Consider the following 25,069-nt stretch of genomic DNA (forward strand, 5'->3'; position numbering starts at 1 on the left):
CTGACCGGCCGCACTCAGCTCTGCCCGCAGCCTTCTCTTCTCCAGCCTGAACACCCCCAACTCTCCCAGCCTGTCTGTTTCCAAATCATTGATTATAAAATATGACTAGCATACATCCCCAAGGAGCAATACTAGACCGGTTTCTGGGATCTAAAAATAAGGTTTGAAAATTTAACTCCTCCTTAAGTATTATCCTCCCTTCTTTCGCAGTAAAAAACCCCCAATCACAAAAAACTTACCTCAAAGGAATATTCAACATTTCTTTCATTCTTCTTGTGTGCCAGTCCCTTTAACTCCACTTTTTCAACACTCACTGTGAAAAAAACAAAAAGATACGAAGAATGAGGAGGATGTTCTTAAATGCACGCAAAAGCCACCGCTCTTTGGTAGCACCAGGACTTGCTCCGAGAGCATCCGACGACTTGCGGCAGTGCTACGGCTGCAGAGCTCAGGCTTGCCTCGCTCGGCAGAAGGGAAGGTTGATACCACCGCTCCGTGCTGCTTTCAATTCTAGCAAGGCTTCGTTTCAACCAGCACCCAAACAATTCACTAAAATGCAAAGATTTTTATTTCCTCGTGGCCTCATCGTACCACTAGTCGGCATAATAACAGAGTAATAACATAATAACACAAACACACGTGGATTTATCTTAATAACCTCAAGTAGCAAACCCCATCCCTCCCAGGGAAAACTGGCGCGCAGAGAAAGGAAGATGGGCAAAAGTCTCCGTGTTTTCAGGGGCTGATTTTACAAGTGTGGTTTTATTGCTGGGTTGACATCGTGACTCCTCCTTGACTGCACTTTTTATGGAAAATTTCAGCCTCAGTTACTACAGTTTGAGTAAAGTTGTAAGTAAAACCAGGATCTTACTGTGGGAAAGGGCTGAGTAACAGTGCAGGTCACGGCTTTGATCTCTAGGTACACACGCAGCCTTTAAAGACACAGTCTTACCATCAGGTGTTTGAGATGCCAAATTCCTGGAGACTCTCATTTCCCAATACACACAGATCAGAAATTCCACCAGGCTAAACTTGATGAAGATTATTTGACTTTCTACTTCTCTTGCAAATCTCTCCTGCCTTTTGACTGCACACATGGGGATACACACACAGAATTTTTCTCATAAAAAGCCAATTTACCTTGGCTTAAAAATTCAAAAGCAAGAATTCTAAAACAAAGTCACTAGAATTTTCCCTCCAAGCGACAGGTGCTTGAAGGGATGCATGCTGCGTATATTGTGCTTTCACTTAGCGGTCCTAACGAGCAAAACCCAAGACCCTATCGTTTTGTTTCTGGGGAATCACTGTTTACAAGATGTTTACCTGTTTTCAAGACTGTTTATTCACCATATTGCCTGTACGACCCAAACGTATGTTTATCACATATATTCTTCCTCATAACATAACTGCACGGCAAAACAGTTGCAGTGCAAAAGTCACAGCCACAACATTACAACAGGCGACCTGTTCCACCAGCCTCACGTCTCAGGCAAAGCCACCCTGTTGCCAGGCTGGGGCTTGATTTTCCTCTACGTTGAGACAATCACGACCCAAAGTCTTTACCGTGGCTATTTAACCATTTTTGTTGCGTCCTCTTCATTTTAAAACGTTACAACCTAGGTCTCGGCTGTTTCAAAGACCTCTGCTTTGAGCCTTACTTATTTGTAGTCAAAACCTTTAGAACTGGTGAGTTTTAAATAGATCTAGAGATGTTTGCGCCCGTCTTTAAAATACAGAATTACCATTCCTTTTATGATCATCTCAACCGTTCCTTCTCCATGTAATTCCCATTTACAATAACATAAATCCTTCAGCTTATGAATAATGTCAATTCATGACTTACTCCTTTCTCCTGCATCTTTACGCTTTTTGTAGAGACTTGCTCCTCTCACAGTTTTCAGTGGATTCCTCTCACGCTTCTGAACCGATTTTACAGCCCTACCGCGCTGTTACACTGCACGCTGAGCGCCACGGGAATAAATCTTCTGCGTGCCAGTTATTGATGAGCTATCTAGACAGCATGTAGTGGCACGAAGATTTAAACATGCACACGGTTCAGAGGTTTTCTTGCCATTTGAAGAAAAATCTACCTTGGCACACTCATTTAAGAGAATTCAGGGCACCCTAAACTGTGATCATAGTTAAAATATACTGAAGATTGTTTGGAATTATACGTACTTTGGAATTGTAAGTAGAAAGAACTTGTAAAGTGGATATTGAGAGGGGGTATCACCGTACTGTTGGTGAAACAGCTGAAGGATGAACAAATAACTTGTAGAAAGCCTAGTGTCAACTGCTGCAGCATCTGTTTCTGGAGTAGGACAAGGCAAGTCAGAAAGACATAGCAAGTGTAACTTAACATTTGTCATTTATAGCAAATCCAGTGTCACTTTACTGAAGCTGTTCTTACCGTTGGCATTTCTACAGTATTCAAATACCATCTCTTCTATCTATTCATTATTCCTCTAGAGTAATTCAAGGCAAATGGGATCACCCATCAATATAAAATAGAGCTATTTCTGTTCTACTACATGGGTTAATAACAAACTTTAAATCACCTCATGGATTTTGTTGTGCTGACAGTTACACAACCTTTTCATGCTAAAGTTCTGGTCTGAACTTGTCCAGTTAATATAATCTGGTGCAGTGAATTCATCCTCTGGAAAATGATTGCAATTAGCAAAGTGAACCATTAGATAGATATTTCTGCAGTGACCCTAAACTGAATCTTGTAAGATTGAGGCTGTTCTAGAGCATGAAATATAGCTTGCTGTGCAGCAGCAATATGCTTGTAGGAACAACTGACTGAATGATGTCAAAAGTTAGACAAAGTGCTCCAGTAATTTTCTCCCAATACCATGAAAAATATCACCCGTCTAAAAAATTCTAGAGTTCTTGTTTAATTTGTCAAGTTATGGTTTTGTCATGTGGCCTCTCACATACTCTTCATATTATTTAACTTGTGGTTGCTTGTATTAAAATAGCCTTCCTAAACCTGCCATGAAGCTTAACTCCATTCAGAGCAATCGATCATACAAAATTCAGGAAGAAGAAGGTGCCATCTACCAAGTAGGAGTGAGTGGACATTGAATTTGCTCTCTAACAAATTATAAAGTAAAAAAAAAAAAAGAAGAAAATTTTTATTTATTTTTTTTTTACTGGATTTACTCTCCAATGCATGGGAAATTGCTCAAAGAGCTGACTACCCAATATCACTATATGCGATTCCATGACCAGAAAAACCTTTGTATGGAATTAAGGACACATGATACCGTTGTCTTTTCAGGATGCTGAATTCAGCAAAAACTCAAGCTTCCCAACCCAGGGGATTAAAAAACCCTGTAGTTTCTAATTCAGGAGATAGCCAGAGCAAGTATATTTGTACTACCTTAAATCTGAGCTTTAGGTCTGGCACTAATCAATGGGAACTCATCCGCAAGTAGCTCAGCTAGGTTTTCCACGTTAGCCTTTGTTGTGCACGGGACAGGAGCTGAGCAGAGCAGCTTGGCAGGGTATCAGTCGTGATACAAGATCTCAGAGACATACCTCTCTGTCTGCTCCTCTCTCCCAGCACTTCCCTGTAAACCGATCCAAGAAAAGCGCTTGTGCATGCGTGCCTCCCTCGCTGCTAGGCTTTCTAAGCTGCACTGGCAGAGGGGCACAGGAGACTTTTCATCATGGGGATTTGTCCCGAATTATCTGGGAAATTAAGGCAGGTAAAGTGAAACAGCAGGATGAGATCACAAATGACAGGGGTACAGAAATCCACAGGAGGTTTGTTGGAACTTCAGTGCTGTAGGAGAGGCTGCAGCACTCTCTGTGTTACGAGTGTCCCATACTGGGACATATCCACACAACCCTAAGCATGCAGTTGTAGTTACTAAGAATCAGATTTTTAAATAGCTGAACCTTTGTCTTTTGATGAACTGTACTTTGAAAGGGCAGACAACAGCACAAAACCATCTTCATTCACTGACAGATGTTTTCTGTAATCAAATTTCCTAAGGGATTTTTTTTTAATTATTATTATTAATTTGCTGCTTTCCTTTAAACAGAAAAGAAAAGCATTCTTCATGTAGCTTTCAACTGACACAATGCTACGTACAGGTATGGAAGCTTGCATTTGAAGTACTACAGCACAGAGGCAGTTCCTCTAACAGGTATGATGTCTAAGTCATCTTTTTTCCTTTTCAAATAGTGCTGGTTTGGTTTTCCCCACTATTCCAAAGTGTCCATGTAAAATAGATGCAATGAGTTTAAAAGATATTTTATTCAGTTCTGTTTTCCTACTCTAACCTGGGATTTTTACCCATTTGGCTGATATCAGTGCATTTGCCATCTGACCAGCTGAGTGCTTCTGTGAATCATAGAATCGTTTAGGCACAGACAGGCATAGAATGATGAAGGCAGACAACTCCATCCCCCTCCTCACCCACTGCCAGGTATTAAACCCTCTGACTTTCTTGATGAGCCACTGAGCAGCCTCTCCCTCTGGAAGAGCAGGATCTTGGATCTCCTCCTCCCAAAGGGTTAGCAGCTCAATAAAGTAAAAGAGATTCAAAGGCTTTAGGCTGAGCTGCTCCTGGCAGGTCAAGGTTGGGTAAAAGATGCAGTGGATGGGGGCAAGAGGAGAAAAGACATCATTTTTGGATTTTTGGATCATTTTTGGTTGTGATTTTTTTTACAACTCCCTTTTTTCAACTTCTGGATTAAGCCACTGTCAATTCAATAGATCAACGCTTCCATCCACACTGAGAAATAGTGTTCCTCCCAAAAAAGTAAACAATTCAAGATAATGACAAGCGCTAACTGAAGGCTAACCCTTTTCCATAATATCCAATATTTCAGCACTAACACCAGCACTGTAGAATTAAATCAAACACCCATTCCATCTTTCACCAGTTTTACATACTGGTACAAATTATATCGATATGCACTGTTTTTTTCCTTTGATTTCATGTATAGCTTTACACAGCTTTTTTTTTTTTAAGCAGTTTTCTTGACCAAAAGGAAACATAGGTGAGCATCTAGAAGATTTTTTTGTACAACACTAGATGAAGACTACAGATAAGACTGCAAGCCAGGAGCACATCACGAGAGCTGAGCAATTGGGTTAAAGTGAATGACATTGAAACTACCAGGAAGAATTTCCCATGCAGCCTGAAAAAGTAATTTCTACTCCATCCCTAGCTAGTAATTTTCCTTTTTATTAAATCACTCCATGTAGGTTCAGTTTGCGTGGCATGGAGCACTGAAATACCCTTCTCCAGCATTCAGGTGGTGAGATTTGAGTGTCACGAGACTGGGTTGAACCTGTACAGCTCTTGAGACCTGGTACTCGACACAAAAAAACCACACACAAAACCACACCACACACCAAAAAACCAAAAAAAAACCAGCCAGAAATGCTACAATTTGGTTTTAAGCGGGGAAAAAAAAGAAGTCATAAGTAAAATCCTTGAGTTTGTATTATATAGTAGGCCAAGTACATAATCATAATAGATGCTTCTGGATTTAAAGATTTATTAATTTTCATTCATGAAGTTGTGCCTTCATGGAAATAGGCACTCAGACACAAACACAGCAATTGTATTTTTGCTGAAAAGGTCTCCCTAACAAAAAGGAACTAATAAAATGCTTTCCACATCCTTGTTTACACAAAAGTGGTAACCAAAAATGCAACACCAAGACCTTCACATGCCATCTCCTCCTGTTTTTCTAAAAGAAATACTTCAAAAGCAGCATTACTGAATTACTGTTGTCCTTTAGACATCAGAAGGTAATTCCATGGGACTGCACAAAAACTGGAAACGAAACCCCAACGTCTCCCCACTCAACCCTCAAACCCACCAGTATTTATAGTCCCATACATACAGGCCAGAGTGAGGGAGAGCAGGAGAAAGTTTATTTGCTCATTTCAAAGCATATTTATGGCAACAAAGTACATGGAATTACAAAGTTTGCTTTTGTTTTTTTAACAAAGATCAACTGAATTGAAGCTGAGAAACTGCTTACAAGTGTCAGCTTAAGTGGTGGGGGTTGGGTTTTTTTGCCTTTTTTTCCAGAAAGATTCCTGCTTTCACATTTCTGATCTTTTTAAAGCTTATCTAGGCTATGATGGAGAACAAAAAAAAAAAAAACAAAACCCCTAAGATACCCTCTTCTTACCAGCAAATACATTGATCTTCTGCCATAGACATACAAGACCAAGGTTTTTAATCAACTAAATTTATTTCCCTAGCCTCATACTCCTCAAAATTTAAATTATTCATTAACTGGAATACTAAAGGCCTGAAGAAAACTTGCAGAATCAACTATTAGTTTTTCAAAGCACACACAGAAATGGTTGGCCAGAGTCTATAATATTAACAGGAAGCTGAAGTTAGTGAGAATTCATATCTAAATAACTCAGGTATTGATCAGCATCTCTGAGGTTGCTGAGAGCTTGATGTTAAGTCCCAGGATCTCAAATCAGGTCAATCTCACATTTATTTACTACAATTCCTTTCAACAAATCAGACAACTACAATATCAGCTTGTAATACTTCTGTCATTAAAGCCAAAAAAGAACGGGCACTGTTGATCTGTCCCCAAGGCTTCTTCAGAGGCAGATTCCCCTGGAAGAGCAGCCCCGAGGCCTCGCTTAGATGACCTTTCAGACTTGGACCTCCTAGGCTCCGAATCACTAAATACTAAGAGGAGAACATGGAAACCATTCAACTTGACTTCGCTCTATTCAACAGCCAGCAAAAGCACACCTTGGCTTGTTTCATAACACATTCACTCACAAACTATTCCTTTTAGGTACGGGATCTCCAATCTGCGTCAAAATGTTGATGGGCCAGAGCCTAAATAATGGAATAACGAGAGATGCTCGCTGGTATGTAACGTTCGTACTTCGAGAAACTCTGCTTCTGGGCAGTGAAAGAACATGAAAAGGTGGGTCATTATATCCCTAAAATGCAAGTGTATCAAACAATTTTAAAAGTCTCAGAGGTAAACTTAAGTGACAAGCGCACATCATGCAGCTATGAGCTTGTCTATCTATAGCTATACCAGATGGAAAAATTGCTTCCAGTTGAGGAAGGTAAGGACATAAGATCACTTTCAAGAAGAAACATATTTTACTACTTCTAGAAAAAGTCAAATATGGGAAAGGATGAAGCAATTCCCTCTACAGTTCACTACACTGATTTGTCACGTAAGAACGACCTTTCATTATTATATTTGTAGCGAAGAGAAGTGACATCTCATTCTCCGAACTCTCCAGACGCAGCAGGGTAATTTATTAAGATATTAACCTGTTTTCACATAATAGAGCAGCTATGGATTGAAGAAACATCGTGTGGAGAGGTGTAATTGGGACACATAAGTGATCCCAAAACCTTTCTGCACATATAGCTTGGCTGCTTGCTAAGAAACATTTAAACTGAACTGTAAGTGATACAGAATTTACATCCCCCCTCCAAAAGAGGACAGAAAAAATGTGGCTGGTATGAAAGCACAGCAAGATCTTTGCTTATTCTTCCCACATCAGGCATCTTCAAAATACTCTGCAAAGCATGATCCATCCAGGAAATCAAAGACTACTAGAGAAGACTACTATGTTTACAGCATCTTTGAACCTTAGCAATGACCACGGCAATATAAAAATCATTGAAACGCTCCTGAAAAGAAGTCACACGTTCACTTGAGCCTCCAAATGGAGCAGTCATTTTCTGATAACCAAATTCTTTAAACCAAGTATCCTGCAGGAACTAATTCTGCCTGGCTAATTCAGGAGACAGGACTAATCACCATCACAGCTCTCACTTAGACAAACAAAGGAGGGAAAATTGAGCAGGGGACAAGAAGGGGCCTCTACTTCCCCCCCATTCCTGTGACCAAAGCTGATGAAGCAGGGTCTGCCATAGGACATGACCCAAGAACTACAGGCTGGCAGTTATTGAGCACGTCGGATCACTTGCTGCTCCCTGCATTTCCACTTTTTGGCCTTCACTTCTCTTAACAGTTTGTGGTTCCTTAAAAGTCCATGCTAAGTTGATCTTCTCTTCCTGAGACAGATGGTTTTGTGGAGAAAAAGGGAGAAAACAGAACTCAAGTTTAAGGTATGTTGGACTCGTTAGGACCCAGTTCAGCCTCATAACAGGGTCTACCATCCAGTTTTCTTCTGCTGGTATCTCTTAAGACCAAAAGTAGAAGAGCAGACAGCAGCTTTTCCATGGTGTCTGCTTAACAAGGAAGCTACAGCTAGGAAAAAACTCATAACCAAACAGAACAGCTTCACTAGTTAGCACGAGTCTGTTAGCCTGGCTGTTGCCTCTAAAAAAGCATGCAGGAAGACATTGGAAATTAAAGCTTCATGGAGATAATGAAAAATTTCTGTCAGCAGCAACATTAGCAGAAGAAACCCTCTTAGAACTGCCATTTTTCTTTGTAAGAAAAAAGGGTTCTTCCAATTCAGACAGTATTTAAGATAAAAACCAACACATACTTACAACATGAGTTTAAGTGACAAGTTAATCCTACTTTAATTTAAAAGCAAGACTGAGGACTATGAACTGCAATACTCCACAGGAAATAATTACACAGGTTTGGTTTTTTTTTTTTTTTTTTAAAAATCAAGGACATTAGCTTACTTTTGGCAGCATACAGGAAGCAATAATATGCTGGGATTGTACCGCTTGCCCCCAAACTAGTAGTTTTGATGTTCCTGCTATTGCCTCAGTTTGACTTAACTTGCCAACTGAGTGACCTTCTTATGTTTCTCCAAAGAGACAGATATTAAAAAAAGTCTATATATCTTAGCTTTGAAGATTAATTTATTTCATACATTGTTTTGAGTAATACTGAATGATACTGTCAGCACTTTAGCTAACCACAAAAGCCAATCAACCTAAAGAATGGTTTCGCAACTTTACTGGATTCAAAAGCTTAAATAAAACAAAAAAAGCTGTCTGCACTGAAGGCTGGAGAAGAATCCCAGCTGGCCAGGAAAATGTAAAACCCACAAGAATCAGCCAGCTGCTTTCAAAATCAAGATACAGCTTCAAACACTAATTTGAAGGTTTTTCTTCCCGAATACTTCAGTCCAAGAATACTAACTTTTACATTACTGCTGCTGAACTGCCTGCCATTGCCACTGAACAGACAACTGCCTCACAAGTTGCTTTGTTTTTCTTTTCTAATGCCAGAAAAAGCTTTTACAGAATAAATTATCCAGAAAGGGCTGCTGTATTGGACATATTTGTGTAACAGCTCCACTGCCTTACTAAATCTGGGCACCAACACATGTCACTAAACAGGTGCCATGCCTTGAAACATATACTTAGCAAGGATATGCCGTTGAAATATATAATAATGCTCCGGGCAGAAAGAGAGCTATGATACGGAGCCAAGAAAGGCTGCGAGAATTTGACATTCGTTCAGGACAATTGAGCAACAGGTAGAACATATTCCTTCATTCAAGTAGCTCTAATCAAAGATGTCTCTCTTTAGAATGTCAGGCAGAACACATGCAAAAGGAATCCTTTTTTTGTCTGTTTTTTTATACCATGGAAACACTTTGGCATTTTCAAGCACAATTTTAGGTAAATACTTGTAACATTGAAGGCGTAAAGGTATCCTACAAATAATTCAGGATACTGGTCACAGTGTTTGAGATTAAGGACATGCTCAGATTTTGTTGCTGGGGGACTGCTTGTTTTTTAAAGGACTTCAGAATTTAATTTGTAAAATACATTTACTGCCTAATTCCCCAAGCTGGCTAATGCCACATGTAACTGCAGCTAATCACCTATTTCCATACAACCCAGAAAAGCAATGTGTATGTTACAAATGCAGCTGCGTGCTTCATCTGCTTCAAAATCCGGCCCAGTGACTCATCTTCCTTCTCCGATTTAACAAGAGGAGACTTCTCGGAGGAATGCTCAGCTCATTTTGAAAAGCACTCCTGCAAAAGTGACCAGAAGCCCAGACTCTCAGAGTCTGAAGGCAGCTTCAGTAACCACTAACATACATTCCTGTATAGGCAATTAAAACAAGCAGGCTGCCCATATCTAATTATGCAGCCCATGCTAGTAAAAATACCTCTGCAATCAAGAGAGATGCTCAACTTTGTATATAAATACTTGTAGTTACCCAGTAAGTACCATGCAGTTGTATATTTAGTCTAGTTTTATCTGATCAAGTGATTGTTTTATTTACTCTTCTTAGATCACTTCTAACAAAATCTTGGCTTTGCTTCTTATTTTTTAAGAGAAGGTTAGCTCATCCTAGAGAAGTCTTATGCTTCCCTAGAAAGGATTTTCTCTGGCACATAATTCGCTGAACCCCCGCAAGCCCAAGGCAAGCCAGATGATTAGTTCTAATCCAAATGCTATATTCGCCTACAAAACTAAAAATGCAAAGTCAGTTTTCCATGGAAAACACTCTTGGTAGTGTAGGCCCTTTCCCTAATCATAGCTTTTGTGCTGAAGTATACCCAAGCCCAGAAAACCCAGGCTTTACTAAATCCTAAACGTCACCAGAGGGAAGAAACCCAGTGCAGCTGAAGCCTTTGAAGTTTGTATGCCTGCAAGGAACAGACGCACACCCTGAGCTCAGAAAGAGAATACAAACCTCGTCGATGCACCCCGAAAATACAAACCTCGTTGATGCACCCCGAAAAGAAACCGGACGGGGAACGCGAGACACATGCAGGTAGCCACCACAGCTGGGAACCGAAGCTGGCATTTGCTTTGAAGTTGTGAGCAATGTCCTAAATACAGATGGACAAATCGAGTCTCACCCCAACACACCAGACCCACCGGTGAAGTAACCCAAGATGCCACTTTTGAGTAGAGTCTGAACTAAGAACCAGCCACCTTTTTTGGAAGGATAAGGAAAATGGGAACCGAGTTAAGGTTCCCTTCTACCCATTAGTTTTCCTTCACCATACAAGACTTTATTCATTTAAGTCTTCTAGGTCCCACTTAGATAGTTATAATCCACTGTTACTCTTTATTAAAAAGACCCAGTCCCCACTGCATAAAAACAATTACAGTTGTAATCATTTAAAACTGCATCCAATGAGGATTTGCCCAGCAACACTTCAAACTTAAAAGTCAAAGCAGGACCTGAACATTACATGTATATATATATTAATTACACATATTATATAAGTGTTTCTAGTTTCTTCCCCCTACAGCACAGTCAACTGCAGATTGCGGGCTGCGGCACGTAACCATATATCGGCATAGATGGACCCGTCAGCGAGATTATACCGCAGCAGCTGCTCAGCCAGCATGCCCTGGCTTGAAGGGCAATCTGGCGATAAAACACCAGCGTGCTGAGATCAGATGGCCGGCTGCTCCAACCTCGGCCGAAGGATCTCTTCGGCTACCTAAAGGAGTTAAGAGTTTCCAACTCTGAAGCAAAAATACAGCAGCAATGTGCATTTCAGACTCAAAGGCACATGAAGACGCACAGCTAGTCTTATTTGAGACAGCGACTCCAGACCAGCATAGTTTAATCCTCATGTAAATAAGCACGTGCTGTTTTCTGCATTTTTAAGAACAGCATCAGCATCTTGGAAACTCATGACTAAGGCTGCAATAACAAGCAAGCGTGAGCAGCAAGGCCAAAGTCATTTTGTATTGGCTTCAAGTTTTTTTTTTTTCCTAAAGAATTATAGCATGAAAACCTTAATGAAAAATACTGTGTTAGCATACTACGTAAAAACGCCAGACTAAGGGACTAATATAGAACAGGCAAAACCTTGAGTACGTACAGTCTTGCCAAGAGCCACAAATGCATTCAAGTGCTCAGTTCAGTGAGAAACAAATACTCTTCTTCTGCACAGCCACTTCTGTGAGGTTCTCCTTTTGTTGGCAATTATCTCCTTGTATGTTTTCAGGTCTCTGGCCTCAGGCTTTAATATTCTTGTTCCCTTTCATAGTTTTGTATAAATCATTGTTCCTTCATTCTGGATCCCAGACAAGGTTTGAACAGTAATCCAAAGAAACAGAAAAAAGTTTAATTCAGCATTTAAGCTTATTTTGAGATACTGTACAGCTATTAGACAACTGTTTCTGTAGCACATCTACGAGGCAAATACAAAAGGAAAGAGAAGGCCAAAGTGGATTTTATGAGTATTTGCCAAGGCAGTGAGAATGCCCAGGAACTCAAGTAAAAAGAACAGAAACAAAACCAAAACCCCATCCACTAAAAACCTCAAAGTGTTGAAGCTTTGAGTCTCCACACGTGCCGCTAGATTCTTCAGCATGCAGTACAGAAGGAAGCAAACCATGCTTCTGCAGTAGTAGGATGTCTAGCAAATCCCTCAACTATTTAGTAACAGGGACGGGAACACAAACTTTGAGCTTCTCAAACCACTGATTCTCGTTTCATACCTACTGGTTTTGCAGACAAAGTTGACTTATTACACTCTTCCCCAGGACTGTTTGCAAGAAAACAAAATCTGAACGCTTTGCAAATATGGTGCTCCAACTGTATCTCTGCTTGAATGATACACATTGAATAATTCATCCACAGAAGTAGAAAACACAACAGAAATAATCTTCTAAGGCACTGCTGTGTTTTATGCCATTTCCTTTCAGCTGTGGATATTAATGATGTAATTTTAGCAGGGCTACCCCTTTGAGTTACCGTTAAAAATAGCATCCGCACCATACACTGATGAAATGCATCCACTCCAGGCAGTGAAGTAATGCAGCAAGTCCACGGCTTTTTTTCCAGGGAGATAAAACAACAAGTCAGAAAGCAAATGAAACGTTAACCTTTTAGCTTAGCATTTCCACGCACCTCAGAAATAAAATTTAATCAAAACCATTGATTTGCATAATTACAGCCTATGACTTTCCAATATAAAAGAGCAAGAGAAAATTAAATTAGAACTTTAATCTGACAAAGCACCTCAGCAACACCAAAGCTGACTATCTGTCAGCTACCGTGGCACACCGTTACAGATAAACCATATGGATCAGAGCCACAATTCCTCTATTGCAGGACCACAGGTGACAGCACCAGCATCAAACGCTTATGAAAAGGACAAGGTACCCTGCTCTACGCGGGTTTGGGGCACTGTGATCCCTTAAACTCCTCCCAGTTTCCTCTATCTGCAATCCCCAAATGAGATTTGAATCTCAGCTTCTTAGCATCAACCCACAAACAACTTTAGATGCTTTCATTACCCATACACCGCTGTCAAATCCCTTAGTCCGGATCTCAGTCTGGCTCTGCTCTGGCATTTTTCAACAGATGTAATTTATGAAAACTACATTAAGCCTGCGTTAAACAGAAGAATCCAACCTTCTTTAAACAACCCCAAACAGAATTAATACACACAGAATTTCACTGCTTTGACTATTCTCTGCTTCATTCTGTCTTCATTTTGATTCTATTTACAAAGAACCTAATGTTAATAGCACCATATTCTTCTTTGGTTATTACCAAAGGAGATTAAGTTAGTGAAGGCACATACAATTTAAGGAATAGTATCTAACTACTTCAGCGAAACAGAGGGGAGGAACCTGCTTCGCTCTACAAAGAGCATCCAAAGAGCCTTTCTGACCACCAGTTAAAAAAATCCCAAACTTTTTGACATAAACCTGAGTTTTTTCTGAGCGCTATACAAATATTAAGCCAGCCCTGATATGAAGCCAGAACTACCCTAGCTTGACAGATACGTAAACAAGACTTTACAGTAAATCACAAGCAAAGCCATTTCTAGAGCGCAAGAATCGGTAGCTCTTGCACAGTGATCCTCAAAGGACGTGAGGCACCAATGCCTTCCGAATTTGAATCTGCAGTCAAAAAAAAAATATAAAAAAAAAAATCAAGTTACCCACTGTCTTCTGACCTGTGAACCGAGGCTGGCATCAGCTGGCAGTCAACGTGCAGGAGAACACCGTTTAAAACACACAACCAATTTCCTCCCCTCTGACTGCACATGTCCTGCAGTTAAGCCTCATGAGTTCCCATTTGCAAAAGGTCTCTCTCACTAGCATAAGTATGATTACATTCGTTGTTTCTTCTTTGCAGTCCATCTGTTCCCTTGTGCCAGTTACTGAATGTGAGAAATCATGATCACTTCCATGGAAATAAAGTGTTGTCATTTACTAAATAAGGTCACTTCCAGATTAGAAAGAAGGGAAGCAGAGTAAAGAAATGTTTGCTGTAGTAGTAGGGGAAGCAAAGAAAATTGCTGGGAAAGTAAACAACTTTTTTGTGACATGTTCTCAACCCTCTTCTCCACCTACTTCCTCATTTTCAAACCAGACCAATATGTCACGTCAGTGCTCAGTACTAAGGGTAACCCGTCTCCTCCTGCCACTTACTGCCCTACTTGAAACCAGAATTCATTGTTTCCAATTCCCAATATCACCAATTTCTCTAATGGCATCTCAAGTCCTACAGTCTCTGGTATCTTTTCCCTACTGTAGCCTGATTCTTTCAAAAATTGCCAGCCTTCCCCATCTGCAGAGAAAAGCCCCAGCGTCAGAATCCCAATGCTGACATCAAAAGTCAAACAAGAAACCTAAGATTTACTTTAAATTCTCTTGGATTTTCAGATCTGGACCCAAAAACCTGTGAGGGATGACAACATTTCTAACTTGTAGATGCAGCTACCTATAAATCTCCAGCTACCTATTGATACAGTGGTTGTACTTTGAGCCTGTTATGCAGGGAGCCACCTCTTGGAGAAAACAATTAATCTAAATATAAAGGTATATGAAAACAAAAAGTGTGCTTTGGAAAATGGAGGGTTTAACATTAAACTGATAAGGGAGGGGAAAGAACATCCACCAGCTAACAACTAACCAGCTATAAAAGCTTTTAAGTATGCCATACACAAGAAAATTGCCATTTAGTCATTAGCACACTTGTGACAGTATGTAAAAAAAATGGGCAAGGACATTATGGTTTTCTAGGAATACGTGTGAATCACTCCTATTTTCTTTAAAGCGATTTTTTTTTTTTGGTCTAATTTAGTTAGGGGAAACATAAGCCAAGACAGGCTAAGCAAGCCATTTATTTTAAATGCTCATATCCCTCTGCTTAATATGGCAGCGAAACGGGTTATTTGAAAACAGACATTTCCAGATGTTAAAGGGTGTTAAGTTCTAAAGAGATGCAATGAACAGCTGAGCATTTCTGAACATTTCACACATCCCTTACTCAATCGTCCAGCAGCAGACACAGAAATGTCCAGTCCTTGTGAGCCATTTGCCATCAGGTTGCAGCAGGAGTTGCCAGGAGACAAGAATCAGCAGTTAATATTCACCTTTGTTTTTTCTTGAAGTCAATGACATGTTTTCTATCCTTCGATAAGTTTTTAAATTTCACATTTCCTCTCCCCCCACCCCTGCCTTTACAAAGGATTTTCAGGATAAACGCAAGTTTAAGCATTAGTTCCACCAAGATGTACAACAGGTAAAGTTTTCACAACTCATTTTATTCCGACTCTGCTACGTTTTTTCCAGTAGATGGGCTGCATTAAGCTATTACCTAAAGATTTGAGAAAAACTGGTTTTGCTCATTTAATGCGATTTTAATTAAAAGCTCAAGTCGCTTATGTTGTTTCCATTAGTGGCAGAAGGTCATGCTATTGCTTCCATAGCTGTTGAGGTAATGGTTATTCATTTCATTTGCATTAACAACTAATGTGCCATAGCAGGCACTTCCAGGACTTTGAAGACATGAACTGGCAATACAAGAGAGTCCTTCTAGTACATGCCTAAGTGTCGCCTCCTGGGCTTCTGAAAAGCCATGGAAAAAGGCAAATACTATTAAATACGAGTTTATCCTCTCACATTAGACATCGACAACTACATTGTCATTATCCAAGATCAGGAATCTGCCTAAGGAATGCATTACAGCGAGGTAAACTCCTTGGCACGGCTAAATTTACCAGCATACTATTCTTAGAATTTTGATTTTTCAGAGGAGCTTGATTCTCTTTCATTATAAACAGAAGTATCATCCAACTCCCACTAAAACCAAACTGAATAGGCTTCAGAGTACTCAAAATCAAGTGCTTCATTGCCAAACCTTACTTTAACAGAAAGCTGGTCATCTTCTAATGTTTAATAAGGAAATTATATCGCCCCCTACACAAATGGAGAAATTCAGAACAAGTCTTTATAGAACATAAGAATAAATAAAAGCAAGGTTAATTAGTAAGGAGCAAAATGAAGCCTTTTTTCCCCACAGACCTATGCTGTACATTCTCTCTTCTACAGACTCCAGCCCCATATCCCCTATGACAGACCTACACCAATACTACTTCCCATATCTACCACATCTACCTTACATTTTTCCAAATTTTCCACATATTCCCTAAACACACACACATAACTAGCTACCTTCCCGTCCCAGGCACGCTTACCATTGCAAGACACCAGCCTCTCTTGCACACCCATTTACTTCTACAGGCCACCAGTTTGGTCACGCACCCCTACAGCGATGCGCACAGGGCTCTGAGCTGCCAACTGGGCAGCAATCAGCACACGTTGCCTCTAGTCCAGAAAAACCACAATGAGAGGCTGGGCAGACAAACCAGGATAAGGGCTGAACTGTTCTTACCTCTCCTCTTGATGAAAGCATGAACGTGTCTCTTCTATCCAGACACTGCTGTAAATAAAAACTCCTAATAGCTCTGTCAAAGTTGAATTAATTTAATCAACAGGCTCAACAGTTAATAAGGTAGGGGCTGACAGAGCTGCCCAGAGAGATTCCATCACCATTCCTGAGGAAAGGCAAGCAAGAAGCCCAAACAAAACTAAAGAAAAAGAACCGGTCGGCAGATTCAAGACAATGCCCATTGCTGTATGCTTGATATAAGCATTATTTTAGGTGAATACATGAACAAAGCATATGGTATATACACAGTCAAAACCACTTCCAGGAAATGTGCATTAGTCTTCTGTCACATGAACTCAAACAAGAACCATGGGTAAATACATACAGCATCAATTTCCACTGAAGCCAACTCACTGCTGCTCTTGGCCTCGGGGCATGTAAAGTGCCTGGGAACCACAGAGGGCTGCCCCTGAAGGAATCTAGGCCATGAATTACAAACTTCAGGAAGAAGCACCTTTAAGTATTTGCACAAAAAGGTTGTGACAATTATTGCACGTGTAGGCAGATCAGAAGCCTACTTGTCAGTCAGTCAGAAGGGTCCCCATGCTGCTCTCCCCTCTTCTCCCTTTGTCACTGCAATCCCAGATCTCTCCTGACAAGTCTTGTTACATGGAAAGGGAGGTAACAAGGATGACAAAGAAATATTGACTCCAACCTCTAGAGAGTACAAAAGTTAACTTATTAACAGTTAACAGCATAAGTCTGCCAGAGTCCAAGTGCAGCTCCCAGGAGTGCGGAACCCTGCTCCCAGCTCTGACGCAGCCCAAGGGTGAGCTGGTTAACCTGGCCTCTGGCTTCAGGGACATAAAATGGGCTCCTACGCCTGCCTACATGAGCACAGAGTACAACTGCACGATCAGTGAAAACCTGAGAAGAAATAAAAAAATTCAAAAGCATTGTAAACGGAATTGAAAAAATGAGTCTATTGCAAAATTAAATCTCCAATCTTAATTGAACTCCAACTCCAGAAGACCAAGCTGCATGATTTCTGTAACGTACAGCCTTCAAGAAATTTCTTAAGATACAATAATCTTCGAGCACAAGCGAAAATACTCAACATCAAAACATTTTTTTTTTTTGAAGTACACTAATCCTTGGATTTGATTGCTAGAATTAACTCTAAATACTTGATACTCATAAAACAACCAGTATGTTAGAGACAGTAAGTCGGGAATGCAGTGCCTCATGAGTGATCCAACAACCCACACTGCTGCAGTTCAGAAGCAGAGTTCTACTTCAGAGATAAAATGAACAAAGACATATACAAACAGCTGAAAAAATTATATACAGTTGGTAGAGGGATATTTTTCCTAAAGGATTATCATAGCCTACATATTTCTTTAAGCCCTACCCTAACAGTAGTTGACCCAATATTGTTGGAGATGATGTATTTACTTAAAAATAGAATAATCCAGCTACACAAGTGATGCAGAACAAGGCACTATGAAGTCTGGACCCTGAACCAAAAGGATTTCAGAGCTTTTTTCTCGCCCTGTATTTTCTCCCTGCCTTCAATAGGCTGAACAACCGGTGTCAAACATTTCAGGAGGAAAAGACTGTTGATTGCCACTAACTAAGAGAGCTCCTGCAGTCTTCTTGTGGGAAAAGGATGAGTCAAAGAAGTGGGAGACAAAAAAGGTACAAGACCATACAAATACACTTTGCCAAGGAAAATAAATTGGGTAGGAAAAATAGTGGTTAGAAGTTCTGGATAGCTCGCACCACGTGTTTCTGCTGACTATTGTAATGAAACAACGTAGATACCAAAGCTTGCTGTATACAACAATCAGCTTGACCTACCTGCAACTCATAACGTACCTGAGCTCAACAGGATTACTGCAAACAAGGGTATATTTTACATCCTAATATTAATCTAAAATTAAACCAATACAATACTGAGATGCATTTGCTCTAAAGTTTAGTTTTCGTCACGTCCGCAGATGGCAGCTCCTTTTGTCCATTAAATCATGTGCTAGTCTCTGTATTTATTCCAGGCTGGGACACTCACGAGGCTTTGCAGGACCCTGCATGTGGACTAATAGCATACCCTCAATGAAGCAAGAAGTTTTACTGTGCTCAGCAGGAGTACTAAATGGAGTACAGCTTGGAGAATAAAGCCTACTGCGCCCATTTTACATCCAAAAGCTTTACTCCTCTCTGTCCACAGAAAGCAGTTTGTGCCTATCATTAGATGCATGTGTTGCAAGAATTGTGATTCAGCTTCACTATATGAGGATCATATTTCAACAGTTGCTTCATTTGAAATCAGACAGGCTTGGAGACAATTTTGAGGTTTTGTGTGGCAACAGCGGAAAGGCAAGATAAATATACAGGAAACAGAAGAATAGGGGGATTTTTGTCACTTCACAGAAAATGAGACTTGTTCAGTCAAGGAAACCATCTTCCAGACTGCTTGATGGAGGAACACGCTGGTAAGTGCCACCTGCAAAGCCTCATAGCAGTAATGAACGTCTTAAATACCAACAGAGAGCTTCCACTGCAGAAAATTTAGAAGAGAGGCTGTGACAAATCCAAATTTTACTCAGCATTAGGAGAAATTACAGTATGAAGACTGTGCAGTCTTCATACTGTAATGTTTTGCAACTTACATTGCCTTTATAATAAAGATTCTTTTGTTCTGCACTTCAACATCTGGTCTAATGTACTTCATTCCACTGTGCTTTTGGAAAATATGCTGTGGTCACCGATCATGTTTAACACATTGCTAAAATATGTCACATGCATAGAGTAGTATTTGCCTACAGTGCTATCCACCCAACGGCCAAATCGTTCTGCTTGGAACCTTACAGTAAGAGCAATTAATAACATCTCTGGTGCATGGGAAATTCCTATCGCTTTCTTTAAAAAATATGGAATAAGCTGAATTTTTCATTCAGCTTTGATAACCGTAACTACTCTCTTTTGGGAATTGCCACAGGAGGTCAGAACAACCCTATATCCATAGGCTCGTTACAAATTAGCTCTGTGAATGGGACTGCCTGTAGGTCAGATGCTCCCTTCTGGACTTCAGCATAATAGCTGAATTTCCCTTAGCTACCAGCACCGGATTGCCTGCAAAACAAAAGTTGCTAGTGAATATACTATTTTTAACCAGTCACCTTCTTTAACCACCTGGGTCACCTGCTACTGGGAAAAGGTTCTGAGGTGGGTCCCCAGAAAAAGTAGGATAAAATCCTGAATTTAAGACAACCAGCCTCGGTGCATTTATCAGAATCCCTCCAAGCAAGGTTTGCTGACTTTGTTGGCATTGTGCTGGGAAACCCAAACCTGCCCATAGAAGGAACCATCACCACACAGCTCCACTGTTGCTGAAGTACATGCCTGTCAGGCAAGCATTTGCTAGCATGAAGTCTCATCTTTGAAACTGGAATCAACATTTCCAACACTGACACGTCCTGCAGCTATATTTGCATTGGCTTGATTCTTGTAGTATTGCAAAAAAAAAAAAAAAAGCCTAGAGGCAACACAAGGAAGACAGGGTGGCACTCAACTCACCCAGTATGCAAAAAACTCCCAACCTTCATTTGAATGTGATTGTTTTGTTCAGATCAGTGTTAAAAACCATAGTTAAAACCAGACTACATTCTAGAAACAGTGGAAAAAGAAACAAAGATCTAGCCAACACACCCCACCTGGAATTTCAATTACATGTAACACAAGAATCTATCTGTATTTGCCTCCATTCTCCTTGACCAGTGAGATCTGTCAATACCTTAAGACCTGTAAATAAGCCTGTTTGCAGCTTACAGGCACAACAACAATAGCCAGCCCCTGAGAACAGGGGAAGCCTCCCCTTCCCAAAGTTACCTCCAGTTAAAATAACTTCTACATCTGTGGTTTGAACAATCCTACATCACCAACCAAAAAATACAGTTAAAAAGCACTATTTATACTGCATGTTACACCTGTTGGACTTCAGAAGAGGTCCATATCCTCCTACGTCAATACCCATACATACTTTTTCTAAGCTTGCATAGACCAAATCTTTGAACTACTTTACAAAAGATAAGTCCAGTTAAAGCAAATATACCTGACATGCTTACGTCAACAGGTACAGGATCTTCCTAGTGCCACAGCTCGTTACTTGGTAGAAATGTCCATCTGGTTTACCCTGCTTTAGCACTGATACATGCAGAAGGCTTTAGCCAAGACTGAAGGACCAGCATAGAAAAAATTGGTGAATTTTGCTAAATATTGATAGGCACATGAAAATATTGAGTTGCCCCCAGCTGGTCACTGCTCTCAAGAACTTCAGCATTACAGCATGGATTCGGTAGCCCAGTGCCTGACAGTGTTCCAATAGTTAGCTGGGCCTCCAAGATAAAAGGAAAGCTTCATGAACTTCTCAGACTGATGCTCATTTTATAAATTCATTTCCCAAGGCAGCAATATTCTGTGCAGATAGGATGGTGAAATTATTCAGGAGTTATCTATTTGACAAGTCTCTACATGAAGCATGTATGAATGCTTCCAGGTAACCACTTAATGCGAACACAAGTGTATACAGGCTTCCACCACAGTTTGATAGCGAGTATTCAGCAATATACTCCACTCTTCTCATCTCTCTCCCATGTAGAAACTTGAAATACTTTATGCTAAAAGCTAGTTTCAAAGTGTGGATTAGGGAAAATACAGCCACTGATAGCTTCCAGGTCCATGCCTACTATAAACCCATTCACTGTTCAACTCCATACAGAGTACATTACTGACATTTCTACAAATCAGGATTAAAACCATTCACTGGATTAATACAAACTGTCTCTAATCCAACTAAGCACGATGGATACTGCACCTTTCGTGAGCTCTCATTTTTCTTTTATTTCAGCTACAGCCTTTTCAACGGAGACCCTTCCAGCTCCAGCACTTTGCCAAGAGAGGAATGACGAGCTTAGGCAGCTCACTATTTCTGACCACAAGTGAGAAGAAATCCTGTCCTCTCAAGCTGTCTGAAACAAGACTCACCAGAAAATAGCAACACAAGAATTATACAACTGGTCAAACAACCTGCCCATCCCCTACCGTCATGACTGAATTTCATGTGCTCTAGGTTAAAAAGTTAGCAGCTCCTGCTCAATTAAGAGATGTGTCTGTCTGCTGTGAGAATTAGAAATTTAAGCGAGCAATGGTGGCTCCAGGCTGGGAAATAATCTTCAGTCGTACTCCAACCTTAGGAGGCAGAGCTCTCTGCCAGACAGATCATCAAATATCACGGAGGACTCGACACAATCTTTGCTGCTGGTGAACCAGAAAGCAGAATATCAGTTCGTAAGAAAACTGTATTTGTTCCACAACTCTTTTTACCAACTATCACTAAGGCAATCTATAAATTAAAAAGCTACAATCTCTGAAAACTAAGCAGGTATCCTATAAGGGAAAACAGATCAGAGGAAAACCTCATTAATTTTCACAGTGTACCATGACTAATCTTGGCATATATGGAACTGGAATAGCAATCACTGAGTACAAATGAAAACAGTGTTGAACCCTGTCCTATTTTTAATCAGATGAAAGCCACAAACCTAGCCATGCTTCTGCTTAGTGTTGCATTTTCTTCTACCCTGATAGCTTTTACAGCTGGAGAAATAGCTACTTACAGCACTATTCTGCTGTAAAAAATTATTGCTCCTTACAGCTACTGGGATTATAGTCGAGTATGTCACAGAAAAGGAGGTCTGGTGGAGGCAAGCTAAGAACATTTTGCTGGGACATGTAACCCTTTCCAATCTGTATCAGTTCCTCTGAGTTAAGATGTGCTTTGAAATTCCTGATCGCCATTTACGTGGTATTAAACTGTATTTGCAAGATTATGCAGCAAGCCAATGGCAGAGAGGGAAACAGAACTCTGAAGACCAATTCCAAATAATAATAAAAAAAAAAATTACATGGTCCACGGCAATATTTTTAATGACATTTGAAGGCAGTATACTAGTGCTGCTAATGCAATGGTGTATTTTCCCTGCATTAGTTCTGCCATACGAAGTTCTGCCATTTTTATTAATATCACAAAGAGTTCACAAAAGCTGTTCTACACAAATAGCAGCTCACAGTTCAAAGACTTTCCTCAGTTAACAGTGCTTTTTGTATGCATTAAACAAAAATACGGCTAGTCACATTTTAACCTAGACATTTTAATATTTGTAATCATAGCCTGGAGCATGGAAATGGAATGCATACTTATTAACTCAAATTTGCTAAGCTCAGTTTTTAGCTAGGTCAGCATGCAATATAGCATTACAAAAATACAACTGATTTTGTAACAGCATTCAGGGTGCACACGTGTACTGAGAAAGGAGAGAGCGCTTGCACCTATCTTCCACTCCTCTTCCCTCCGTTTCTCACTTATGCATTCTTGGGAACCAAGAGAAAGGTGGAAGTGGAAGCCTAACTGCTGTTTTTAAATGCCTTCTTTTCTCTCTGGTAAAGCAACACTCATCACCATATGCTTCATCCAAGAAATAACCTGCTACTATAAGGATGAGGGGTGGAGTGTCAGAGATCTTCACTCTGAGAATATAATACTTCGAGAGCTAAGCTGGTATTTCAACTCATAAGGAACTTCCTTGCTGATTTCCCAACAGAAGAATAAGTACACTTCTCTCTCGCTGACCATTTTTCACTGCTACACTAACACTTCCTACAGAAACCCTTCTATGACTTCCTTTGCTCAACCCAACCCAGAAGTAAAGAAGCAAAATTCCAGCCTCCAATCACAATTAAAATAACGCTAATTGCCATAAAGAGCTACAAGCTAAGGTTCCCCCACTGGAAGCTCGCAGGCGGAAAAGGACACACCTTTGGAGTGTTTCCCCGAAGGCCTCTTGGGTAATGACTCCTCAATGGAATGTGTTGATGTGTGTAGTACATTTTCCAAACTGTTACTGACGCTGTTGATGGGGGTCTCGGACCTTGGAGTGACCTGGAAAGAAAAAAGAACCACAGAAATTCAGTAAAATAAACTGAATGAATGCACAAAGATCAGTCACACCTTCCCCCAGAGTGAGCAGAACCAGTTTGAAAGCAGCTAGGAGACGTTTGCTTCTTTTATAACCAAGGGGTGTTACTACTGATATTCCACAAGTAACAGTTCAGGGAAGTTCTTTTAGTCAGCAGCTATTCACAAATCTAGATTATCTTGGCTAATCTATAAAGCTACTTAAAGTATAATTCTTTTTTAAACAATGGTCACACAGCAGTCAATTGTGGAGATATCGCAAGACCCTTAGCCTCTCCATATGGCAGTTCTTAACTTTTCGAGAAGAAAACTAGGGGGAAAGGGCTCTTGGAAAATACCATTTTTATGTCACCTATCTACACAGATGCAGACTCAGGGCATTTCGAAGTATTTCCACACAGATTACAAGGAATGAATTCCAATTTAGCAAAAAAACTAATTTCCTCATCTTTGCCATTTAAAGCCTGCTATTGTGATCATGTGTCAATGAAAAAATGCACGCTAAGAATGCCCAAGCAGAAGGCTGCATCATCAAAACAGACTTCATGGCCTAATACGTACCTTCTAAACTGCATTTAGCATAAGAAAACATATTTTCGCCATTACTTAAAACTACAGCAACAAACCTAAGTCATTAGAAAAAGCAGAGTTGAACACTGCCTACTTCAGCTGCTGTCCACAAGAGCATTCCCAATTATGTAGCAACACATAAAAGCACCTATTACTTGTAGTATAACATTCAATGCCCGCCGCATAAGCAAGGCAATTACTCTCTTGTTTTCTAGGTAATGAGAAGCAGAAGTGGATGAACAGCTACATTAGCAGTACTGAACACAAGGGTTTAAGGAGCTTTAAGAGGAAAGTATGCTTTAAAGAGGTAGTTAAGACTAACAAAAGCACTTGTACTAACTAATGCATTACTTGAATTTCAATTGCTGCATTTTGAATCAACCTGAAATCCTGGTATGGAGAGCTGTAGTTAGAATTTAACATGGGTTTTAGCCTTTCACAAATCACAGGAGAGAACTGTGCATCTCGACCTAACAAAAGCAGCTATCCTTTATTCATGGTAACTAATACCAGCGACTACAGGTCCCTGTAAGGAAAAAGGCTCACTCGGATCCTGATTACCTGAGACAATGCCATGAGTTAGGACAATTTACCCTCCGAGCAATACTTTGCTCCCCCTACCATGAGCCTTACATATTGACATCAACTGGAGTACACCGTGCAAGCCAAACCCAGCACATCCCTACCTCCATACAGCCACCTACTGTAAGCTCCATTTTAAGACTGATACAGATTTACAGCTTATGCAGTTTATATGTTTACAGATTTATATGTAGTTTAAGGCAGTAGCACAAGTGAAAGACTTGGTGTATTTGACATCCATAAAAAAGCTGATGCGTGCAAAGAAATCAATCCTGAAAGATAGATGAGTGTCAGAAGAAA

General features: G+C 40.3%; 1 protein-coding gene across 1 annotated transcript in view; it reads right to left on the reverse strand.

Annotated features, from left to right (window-relative positions):
- Positions 1–25,069, reverse strand: part of ZCCHC14 (zinc finger CCHC-type containing 14) — a 52,565-nt gene that overhangs the window by 15,004 nt on the left and 12,492 nt on the right. The window contains 2 exon segments of the mRNA XM_035889655.1: positions 240–313; positions 23,458–23,581. Of these exon segments, the coding sequence (XP_035745548.1) occupies positions 240–313; positions 23,458–23,581 (198 nt within the window).

Source organism: Egretta garzetta, unplaced genomic scaffold (genome assembly GCF_000687185.1).
Source record: "Egretta garzetta isolate BGI_Z169 unplaced genomic scaffold, ASM68718v1 scaffold422, whole genome shotgun sequence".
In the NCBI taxonomy this organism is placed as follows: domain Eukaryota; kingdom Metazoa; phylum Chordata; class Aves; order Pelecaniformes; family Ardeidae; genus Egretta; species Egretta garzetta.